Source organism: Plodia interpunctella, chromosome 24 (genome assembly GCF_027563975.2).
Source record: "Plodia interpunctella isolate USDA-ARS_2022_Savannah chromosome 24, ilPloInte3.2, whole genome shotgun sequence".
NCBI classification, from domain to species: Eukaryota; Metazoa; Arthropoda; class Insecta; order Lepidoptera; family Pyralidae; genus Plodia; species Plodia interpunctella.
In genome coordinates, this window is record NC_071317.1 from 4,534,718 (window position 1) to 4,546,642 (window position 11,925).

Genomic DNA, 11,925 nt, shown 5'->3' on the forward strand with positions numbered 1-11,925 from the left:
AGTTTACTTCCCAATAATTCAATCGTTTATTGTAACGAAAACGAAACTAGTTACGAACAGAGCTCATTGTCAATATGAGAACTTGAAGATAATAGGTTTGACAATGGAAGTATGGTTTATAGGTAAAATGGTATAAAAAGTTCATGGGAATATGATTCATGAAACGTCGGAAAAGTGCTTGATTTTAGTCCAAAATTCTGAATACTCAAAAGACCAGCGCACTGGTCAAGAAGTTAGGAATATTTTTTTTAAATGCTCTATCATTTGTAGATGATTGATGCTGGCCACTTGTAAATTAATAATAATCGAATAAGATTCTTAGATTGACTTGTCATCTTCCTAGATTTTAAAAATTAAGTACTTATATGATTCTTAATACGAATAGTTTTTTTTTTTAATTGGTATGTATACCAGTACGTAGGATTATTATGTAGTTTAGTTATTTGTGAATAAGTAATAATTAGGGTAGGTACCTAATACTTTACTAGTACTTCATTTTAACCTACATTTCCTGATTTATTTTCAATTTTTCACTCGTGTGTAAATTGTAGAAATAATAGAATATAACGCATTGCCAATTAAGAACTAAATATTAGCGCGATAAAAATACGAATGAAAAAAACCTTAAGTGTGTTTACACAATTAAACTCATACCTGCGAATGTGGACCAATAAAACGGAAATATCGGAACTGACTCCAGCGTATAAATTACGTGTCATAACCTATTGAATAACATGTGTGAATGTCCCACGTCCACCGCTGGGCCGAGACGGTGGACTTGATGTGAATGACCCACAAAAATGCTCGAATTATCATAAGACAATTTCGGAGTAGAGTCCATCAGGTTCGCTTATGGCGTGGTGGGGTGGCGCGCTTATAACAAGCTGACTTATACTGTGACGCCACACTTTGTGTTAGCTTAGCGTAGGGGTGCCACCACGATGAAGTGTTGTATATCTGTCCTATTTCTGGCCGCGCTCGCGCAGGCCATGCCCACAATTGATAAAGAAGCGAACGACCCTGGATTAGTCGGCAGCGTCATTAGTGTGGTCAAAGAGTGCGTTGACGGAGATGTGTCCTTATGCTTAAAGGTAGTGATGTTCAGTGATGTGCAGTGTAAATAGTGTTGTGTCGTAAATCGAATTAAATATGAAATTTTTCGTTGCAGGAGAAGGCATTGAAATATGTGGAGACGATTTCGTCGGCCAGGGAAATGAATTTGGCTGATGGTGTGACCCTCATCGGAAATGGATCTCCTAGGTCGGCGAGGGCTCTGGAGCCTTTGTCCGAGGAGCCTAAAGCGAGGGAAGCCCAGGTGGAGTCGAGGCTGGTGGACTCCGCTGCTGACCTGTTGGAGAACCACGTGATCCAGTTCAGGCTACCATCGTCTGCTGTTGAAGGAATGAAGAGGTCACTTGAGGAAGGTATGTAGAAACATTGCTTTATATATTTACAGTTTAAGAATAATTCTGTTTGACTGCAATATACCTATAAAAAGATCTTCAAAATTAAGTTCAGGTAATTTTGTAAATTTTCATCAGTTTTGTACAATTTGATCTAGTTTTTTTAATTGTATCAACTTCTTCTGTGTTAGTAATAAATTACCTATTACGATGATGTATGACAAAATCTGCTTCTGTAACGTTACGAACGTGACATAATATATTCTCAAAAGCTCGTTAACATATCGATTCGTCTCAGTATGTTAATTTTGTTTCCGAAAACTTGAGAACTTTCGATTTCACACCTTCACTCGCATAATTAGATACTAATACAGTTAACAATAAGCATAAATTTTGTTAAACTTACTATTTTTTTTTGAAGAATATTTTTTTTATAAATCTGGCTAGCTCTGTACTATTTTGACAATTTTGTAAGCACATTTAGTATGAGTATACTTTACCAATACTTTATCAATATTTTAGCAAAATATTAATATGATAAATAAAAACACAATAGAAAAAAACAATCGCAATGAGTATCGATTGAATCAAAGATCACTGAATCAAAGAGAACTGTTCCACAACAAATAGAGCAAAACAAAAATATTGTTCACGATTCAAAATCTTTCTAAAGATCAATGTTTCAACACTTTTACTTTTTCGCTTTAATTTATTTTAATTAGAACGGGCAAGTGAAATTTTGTTTATTTGCACTCCGTATTTAGTCTGATTATACATAATTACTTATCTACAAGATAAGTTTTATGTGTAGAAAGTGTGAAAGGGTTTTTAATAGATATGATAAAATCCCTTTTGGTTAATTATACTTACGGATTAGTAACATTAATTATTAATTTATTTATGTATACAATATAAAACTAACAAATAGGGAACTAAGTAATAAGATACGACTTATTTTTATAGAAATTGAAATCGAAAAAAGAAAAAAAGTAGGTTTTGGCGTCTTATATTATGTAAACAAATTATTTAAAACGTCACAAACATTCAATACTTAACGAATATTTCCCAATGGATGCTCTAGCCGTATTGCGGAGATAAAAAAATCGTAACAACTGTGTCGAATAGGAAACTATCGATTAACATATCGATCGACGACTTGTTTACAACCTACAAGCATGCCCCCACTTTCTCGCAACGGTACACGGTGCCATGAACTTTTGAGATCAAGGACTTAGCCCATACTAGTTTGCTGGAATTTAGAAACAAGTGAATCAATTATATATTTATTTTTAAGAAAAAAAGTGTGGATTCATTGATTGATACTTAAAATGTAATAAGTTTTCTTTCCAAATATATTAAAGTTTAGCCTTACACAATAAAAAAATATTTAAGATAATAATTTTATAGTTGTTAGCATGGTTTTGCGATACGGTTGTCAACCTTTAATAAATATCTGAAAGAAATCGTATTCAAATCTTAAAAAAAAAAAAAAACTATTTCCTCACGGAAATAGTATTTTTTGTGACATAACTATAATTTTACATTTCGTGATCGATTCATCCACGTAATGATATTGAATCGAGCATAACTCTGAAATGTGAAGAAGATTGATCGATCCATTAACTAATCTGGAAAAAAATCAAGTTGAGACGTAACAATTTTGTACGGTTAGTTACTTTGATATTTAAGTGAAAAATACTAAAACGGATTTTGTAATTAACCGCAGTATTTAGAGCTCACGCAAGCCGTAACAACTAAAATGTCAACCATAACTACTTTAAAAATTTCATGTTGATGATGATGATAAAACTATGATGATGATAAAACTTAACATTTAGGTATGTCAAAGTATCAAAGAGCTTTCCAAGACAACTTTGCAGGTTATTTTCACAAACTGTTTATAAATTTTCTTAAGCTACAAATAATTAAATTTTCGACCTTGTCTAAAAACGCAAATAACTTTCAAAGAAAATCTCGCAACTTTTTATTTTTGTTAAAATCATTAAAGATGTCAAAAACAAAAAAAAGGAGCTAAATGAGAAGTCGAATTTGTAGATAAAATATGGCGGATTTATATTATGCATTATTACGGATGTTTTTAAACAAAAAAAAAACACAAAAGTAACCGCTAAAGCTAAAAATCATCTTTGAAATTGTAACCAATTAATCAACCAATGTAATTTTATCTACATCCTATTTATATGGCACTTTCTACTATAAAGAGTTGTTTCATTAATCCAATGCGTCAACAGTGAACACTCTATAAAAATTCAAAACGCTACCAAAACTCGCTTAGTATTCTCATTCGGTTCTCGCACGAGCAGTGGGTCAAGAAAGTATTGACATTCCTGCGGCAGACGGGTTCCAGAGTCCTTCTGAACTTTCATGGTGTAACCAGTTGCAACCAGTTTTACGAGGCATCGTGAAATCTAAGTACTTGAAAGTTGCCTTTCCAACCTGTTGTCTATCTGCGATCGAAGGTTTATTAACTATTTTACACATTTTAGGGATGGGTTTTATTTTCAAAATTGCGAAATTCATATCAAGTACGTCTGTTAACAGACTAATGAGTTTGTTTATCATAAAATAATTAGAGGTTTTTAATTAAAACTGTGAAAGTTTAATTAAAATGTACGCATATCTCAGATATTTTGGAGAAACGAATATAATTAACGTAAATGTAATTATTATTTTAAAAATGCTATTTGATATATTTGAACTTGCTTTATAATGAAGAGATATATTTTCGTGGCATGATTTCTATAAAAGACAAGGCGACTTTCAAGTGGTTTGCTGCAGAGGTCAAATCTAATTCCTATATTCAAATATAGTTTTTATTTATTGATTATCAAAAGTGACTATTATTTTAGCATTCCATTGTTTTCCATGTCATTCCATGTTAATTAACAGGTATTAATTCTGCAGTCATACCATGACTTTATTTTGAGGAAATTCTGTGATTATCATTCATGTATAAATTGAATATGAACTTCTTAGAATTGGACACGTGGAAATTTTCTGCTTGCTCTAATGAGAGATAGCCATGATTAAATATGTATCGCAAAATTCATCTGCCAGCTAATGAATATTTCTAATTGAGATCACAGAAGAACCAGAACAGAAAACCGTAACTGATAATTTGTCTACATATCGTGAAGAAAACCTTGCCACTTGACTAGTTTGATATGTTAACTGGGCCAGTAAGCACAATGTAAAAAACTGGTAGTACGTGTTGCCAGTTGAATTGTCTATGCATGAGAAAACAAAAACAAAAGTAGATGAAAGAATCCGGGTTAAAATGTAGTTTGATTTGTTAGCAGAATTTGAGGGCCGCAATGTTAAAAAATTCTAGAGCACAGCCTACAACTAAAATAAAAAGTTTTGATGCTAATTTCAATATCACAGAGAAACCAAATGTATGCAAACAACTCAACGATGATGATTTTACGAAGATATCTGCCAAATATTTGCTATTTAATATTTAGAAATACTATGACACCGCACTTGCCGTCCATCAACCTTTCTAAAGAAAAGTGAATATATTTCTAACTTAGGTACATAAAATTGCTTTTCTCAGCAGCGAGTGTGAGAAAAAAAGCTTGTACAAAATCACCTTGTATCTAAATTATCTTATTGTGTTGAGTTACCAACGTACCTACGATTCACTAATGAACAGCGTTCGCTGTGCAATATAACATATGAGTACGTAATTACTTATTTTCCAAGTGAGTTCCCATAATTAGTACTTTTTCAGATAGCATAATTGAGATGTGCATGAAAAGGCAGTAAACATTGATCATAACCTCGATAACTGGTTTCTTCAATAATTTTCCGAAGTAATGATACGTGAAGAACACATTCTTATAACTGTTAATCTGATCTGAAATCTAGACTTAGACATTGTACGTAAATGAAGAAGAGAGATTTAGAGTCATACTATTGTTTTCCTAGGTCTTACAACTCTCATTGTGAATAAATATATGCACGAAGTAAAATGTAAAGACCTAATTTACGAGTATAATTTGCAACTTCTTGGTAAAAACATAGATTTAATTTTGTTAAACTTACTATTTTTTTTTGAAGAATATTTTTTTTATAAATCTGGCTAGCTCAGTACTATTTTGACAATTTTGTAAGCACATTTAGTATGAGTATACTTTACCAATACTTTATCAATATTTTAGCAAAATATTAATATGATAAATAAAAACACAATAGAAAAAAACAATCGCAATGAGTATCGATTGAATCAAAGATCACTGAATCAAAGAGAACTGTTCCACAACAAATAGAGCAAAACAAAAATATTGTTCACGATTCAAAATCTTTCTAAAGATCAATGTTTCAACACTTTTACTTTTTCGCTTTAATTTATTTTAATTAGAACGGGCAAGTGAAATTTTGTTTATTTGCACTCCGTATTTAGTCTGATTATACATAATTACTTATCTACAAGATAAGTTTTATGTGTAGAAAGTGTGAAAGGGTTTTTAATAGATATGATAAAATCCCTTTTGGTTAATTATACTTACGGATTAGTAACATTAATTATTAATTTATTTATGTATACAATATAAAACTAACAAATAGGGAACTAAGTAATAAGATACGACTTATTTTTATAGAAATTGAAATCGAAAAAAGAAAAAAAGTAGGTTTTGGCGTCTTATATTATGTAAACAAATTATTTAAAACGTCACAAACATTCAATACTTAACGAATATTTCCCAATGGATGCTCTAGCCGTATTGCGGAGATAAAAAAATCGTAACAACTGTGTCGAATAGGAAACTATCGATTAACATATCGATCGACGACTTGTTTACAACCTACAAGCATGCCCCCACTTTCTCGCAACGGTACACGGTGCCATGAACTTTTGAGATCAAGGACTTAGCCCATACTAGTTTGCTGGAATTTAGAAACAAGTGAATCAATTATATATTTATTTTTAAGAAAAAAAGTGTGGATTCATTGATTGATACTTAAAATGTAATAAGTTTTCTTTCCAAATATATTAAAGTTTAGCCTTACACAATAAAAAAATATTTAAGATAATAATTTTATAGTTGTTAGCATGGTTTTGCGATACGGTTGTCAACCTTTAATAAATATCTGAAAGAAATCGTATTCAAATCTTAAAAAAAAAAAAAAACTATTTCCTCACGGAAATAGTATTTTTTGTGACATAACTATAATTTTACATTTCGTGATCGATTCATCCACGTAATGATATTGAATCGAGCATAACTCTGAAATGTGAAGAAGATTGATCGATCCATTAACTAATCTGGAAAAAAATCAAGTTGAGACGTAACAATTTTGTACGGTTAGTTACTTTGATATTTAAGTGAAAAATACTAAAACGGATTTTGTAATTAACCGCAGTATTTAGAGCTCACGCAAGCCGTAACAACTAAAATGTCAACCATAACTACTTTAAAAATTTCATGTTGATGATGATGATAAAACTATGATGATGATAAAACTTAACATTTAGGTATGTCAAAGTATCAAAGAGCTTTCCAAGACAACTTTGCAGGTTATTTTCACAAACTGTTTATAAATTTTCTTAAGCTACAAATAATTAAATTTTCGACCTTGTCTAAAAACGCAAATAACTTTCAAAGAAAATCTCGCAACTTTTTATTTTTGTTAAAATCATTAAAGATGTCAAAAACAAAAAAAAGGAGCTAAATGAGAAGTCGAATTTGTAGATAAAATATGGCGGATTTATATTATGCATTATTACGGATGTTTTTAAACAAAAAAAAAACACAAAAGTAACCGCTAAAGCTAAAAATCATCTTTGAAATTGTAACCAATTAATCAACCAATGTAATTTTATCTACATCCTATTTATATGGCACTTTCTACTATAAAGAGTTGTTTCATTAATCCAATGCGTCAACAGTGAACACTCTATAAAAATTCAAAACGCTACCAAAACTCGCTTAGTATTCTCATTCGGTTCTCGCACGAGCAGTGGGTCAAGAAAGTATTGACATTCCTGCGGCAGACGGGTTCCAGAGTCCTTCTGAACTTTCATGGTGTAACCAGTTGCAACCAGTTTTACGAGGCATCGTGAAATCTAAGTACTTGAAAGTTGCCTTTCCAACCTGTTGTCTATCTGCGATCGAAGGTTTATTAACTATTTTACACATTTTAGGGATGGGTTTTATTTTCAAAATTGCGAAATTCATATCAAGTACGTCTGTTAACAGACTAATGAGTTTGTTTATCATAAAATAATTAGAGGTTTTTAATTAAAACTGTGAAAGTTTAATTAAAATGTACGCATATCTCAGATATTTTGGAGAAACGAATATAATTAACGTAAATGTAATTATTATTTTAAAAATGCTATTTGATATATTTGAACTTGCTTTATAATGAAGAGATATATTTTCGTGGCATGATTTCTATAAAAGACAAGGCGACTTTCAAGTGGTTTGCTGCAGAGGTCAAATCTAATTCCTATATTCAAATATAGTTTTTATTTATTGATTATCAAAAGTGACTATTATTTTAGCATTCCATTGTTTTCCATGTCATTCCATGTTAATTAACAGGTATTAATTCTGCAGTCATACCATGACTTTATTTTGAGGAAATTCTGTGATTATCATTCATGTATAAATTGAATATGAACTTCTTAGAATTGGACACGTGGAAATTTTCTGCTTGCTCTAATGAGAGATAGCCATGATTAAATATGTATCGCAAAATTCATCTGCCAGCTAATGAATATTTCTAATTGAGATCACAGAAGAACCAGAACAGAAAACCGTAACTGATAATTTGTCTACATATCGTGAAGAAAACCTTGCCACTTGACTAGTTTGATATGTTAACTGGGCCAGTAAGCACAATGTAAAAAACTGGTAGTACGTGTTGCCAGTTGAATTGTCTATGCATGAGAAAACAAAAACAAAAGTAGATGAAAGAATCCGGGTTAAAATGTAGTTTGATTTGTTAGCAGAATTTGAGGGCCGCAATGTTAAAAAATTCTAGAGCACAGCCTACAACTAAAATAAAAAGTTTTGATGCTAATTTCAATATCACAGAGAAACCAAATGTATGCAAACAACTCAACGATGATGATTTTACGAAGATATCTGCCAAATATTTGCTATTTAATATTTAGAAATACTATGACACCGCACTTGCCGTCCATCAACCTTTCTAAAGAAAAGTGAATATATTTCTAACTTAGGTACATAAAATTGCTTTTCTCAGCAGCGAGTGTGAGAAAAAAAGCTTGTACAAAATCACCTTGTATCTAAATTATCTTATTGTGTTGAGTTACCAACGTACCTACGATTCACTAATGAACAGCGTTCGCTGTGCAATATAACATATGAGTACGTAATTACTTATTTTCCAAGTGAGTTCCCATAATTAGTACTTTTTCAGATAGCATAATTGAGATGTGCATGAAAAGGCAGTAAACATTGATCATAACCTCGATAACTGGTTTCTTCAATAATTTTCCGAAGTAATGATACGTGAAGAACACATTCTTATAACTGTTAATCTGATCTGAAATCTAGACTTAGACATTGTACGTAAATGAAGAAGAGAGATTTAGAGTCATACTATTGTTTTCCTAGGTCTTACAACTCTCATTGTGAATAAATATATGCACGAAGTAAAATGTAAAGACCTAATTTACGAGTATAATTTGCAACTTCTTGGTAAAAACATAGATTTGTTACAAAACTATTCTATTGTATTTATTACATACTTGTGAATGTTCGCTAGTCATTACCAACTTATAAATAGAAAAAAAAGGAAGTTACAAAAACAAAAGATGACCGCAACTCTTACGATACCTAATTCACATAATAGTTGTAACCGAAACACAACCGGAAAAAAACTTACCGAACGATTACTTCATAATACATTATCATGTTTACTATTTTGCGGTTAACGTTTTAAAAAATATGAATGTTTATGTCTAAAGTAATATTAGAAGCAGATTTTTCTGGATTACCGTCGAGTTATTTAGATTTTACTTATAATATTCATCAATTTCCTTGCAGCTCGTGGCAAAAAGAAGAAGATTAAGCAGCTCCTCCCTCTATTGGCCCTGGCTAAGCTGAAGATCACCGCCCTCATTCCCTTGTTCTTGGGAATCATTGCTTTCGCCGCAGCCAAGGCTCTCCTTCTTGCCAAGATCTCGCTCCTGGTTGCAGGAATCATCGCCCTGAAGAAACTCCTCGCACACAAACACCATGAAACGAGCTATGAGGTCGTGGCCCACCCACATCATGAGGAACATTACGCCAGTAGCGGCCACGGCTGGGGCAGATCAATTGACGACGCCCAAAATCTAGCTTACGCTGCTCATGCTAAGATGGACTAAGGAAATTGACTCAAATCCAAAGGATGGCCACAAGGGTCAGTTTTAGGCCCAGCACGATTATCGAAAAATGAGTCTATTTATTGATAGCTTTAAGAGTATTTATTGATTTATTTATTAACGACACCCCTTTGTAAGGGGTGAATACGAGATTGTTTTGTTTTCCAATAATATGTTCTTGTTTGTATGGTCTTCTTTGTTGTACTATATTAGTATATTTTTTCACACCCCATACGGTATCCGTATTTGTGTATTTTGTATTTACAATTTGTTTACTTCGACGTTATTTTGTTAATTTGTTTTCATACTAGTCCTACTTTCTAAGTCTTTTTTTGTTTTCTATAATTTTTGAATACCTAAATATTTTTGTTAATAATTTGTTTTAGTTTCTTTGTGATATAATTTTAATTTGTAAATATTTGAGTGTATGTATTTGTGTATGTATGATGTTCTTTATTGTATGTAATATGAAGTACAACATAGGATAATTTTATACTATATTTATATTTTTTGTTAAATTTCTAACTATAATTTTATTTATTTTTATTTTATAATTTATGTATTTATATTAATTCGTACATAGCAAGATGTAATCGTGCCGCCTCTATATAATATTTAACAGTATATATTACAAGTTATATATTGTATACACTCTTGTATGTAAGTATATATTTTTTTTGTATTATTTATGTTATGCTTAAATAAACTTATTTAATTTCAAAATGATTCGTACAAATAAAGAACAAAAACGTTTATATTGTTTTCTTTTAAATCCAACAATATAGCACAACAAATATCAACAAAAAAAAATATGAAAATAAATCTACTCAATTAAGTGGCGAATTAACTGTAGCACCGAATGAACTAACCATGACCCATAACTAAGGTTCAAGAGTTATATTAGGGCCAGAAAAATCCAAAATTATAATAAAATTAAGAATATCTCGTCGTGGCATTAAGACATGCATAAAAAAAGCTTGCAGTTTTGAAGATATTGTGGTCTCGATGCACAGAGCAGGATGAAAATAACTTCGATGTTGCTAAGTCTCCGATGCAAGAGGCGAGATCCAGGTTCCACTTTGGTTTTACCGAAGCTGTGGTGGTATAATGGTTAAAACGCCGGCCTGTGGATCGAAATGTCTCAGGTTCGTATCCTACTCGTGCCATATGAATTTGTATACAAATCTGACTCATATTATATAGTAGTTTTCATAGACAACCACTTGCTTCCGGTGAAAGAAAACATCATGAGGAAACCTGCACACTGGTGGACAGTTTAGTGCCCCTAGATGGAGGTAAGTAGTCGTAAAAGTCACGTCAGATGCCTTTAGGCGACTTGAATAAAATTTGACACCAGCGTTGAGACACAATCTGAGACCTTTCGATCCACAGGCGCGCGTCTTAACATTATACCACCACCGCTTCAAATATCAACTTACAACCAGGGGTTAGTAATGTTTTTTCGAAGTTTTATAACAGAGGGAAAATGTTTGTCTCGAAGGCAGTAGTCATAATTAGGTATATCTTATAATATCTGTATTAGTGACAGACATTTTACATGTTACTTTTTTTCATACCAATCCCGTGGCAAAGTTACCAGCAGGAAAAGAATAGTTGGCGTGTATAGCCACACATTGTTTCCTTGCATAATTTAATGAACATGCATAACATACCTATACAAAATAAGAGGGTTTGCGTTTACTGACCATAAAAATATCGGCTAAGAGTGCGTAGGACTTGCATTAGTAGGGTTCCGTATATACAAATGTTGTTGATTAGAATCTACTTGTACGTCTACATTTACACTGAATTTGTTATATAAAAATCGATATACTTATACCCTCTCGTTTCAAACAAAAATTACCTCACATATATAGATCACAGTTCAACATATTTGGAGCTAAGCCACGATGATATAAATCATAATCTATACTAATAAAGAGGTATGTAAGCGTTTGTGAGTTTGTGGGTCTGTGAGTTTGTATGTTTGAGGCGGGTAATCTCGGAAACTACCGAACCAATTTCAAATAATCTACAAGTTTGCTATAGGCTATATTTTATCTCGTTTCCCACGGGAGCGAAACCCCGGACAACATCTAATATACTATAATGAATATAATTAGAAAAAAAAATTGCAGTATGAAATAAATGGAACTA

General features: G+C 31.8%; 1 protein-coding gene across 1 annotated transcript; it reads left to right on the forward strand.

The window, feature by feature from the left end:
- The first annotated feature begins 891 nt into the window (after positions 1-891).
- Osi9 (Osiris 9) lies at positions 892-10,521 on the forward strand. The gene is made up of 3 exons (XM_053763744.2): positions 892-1,091; positions 1,169-1,424; positions 9,449-10,521. The coding sequence occupies exons 1-3, from the start codon at positions 942-944 to the stop codon at positions 9,769-9,771; spliced, it is 729 nt and encodes a 242-aa protein (XP_053619719.1). The 5' UTR covers positions 892-941; the 3' UTR covers positions 9,772-10,521.
- Positions 10,522-11,925: the final 1,404 nt, after the last annotated feature.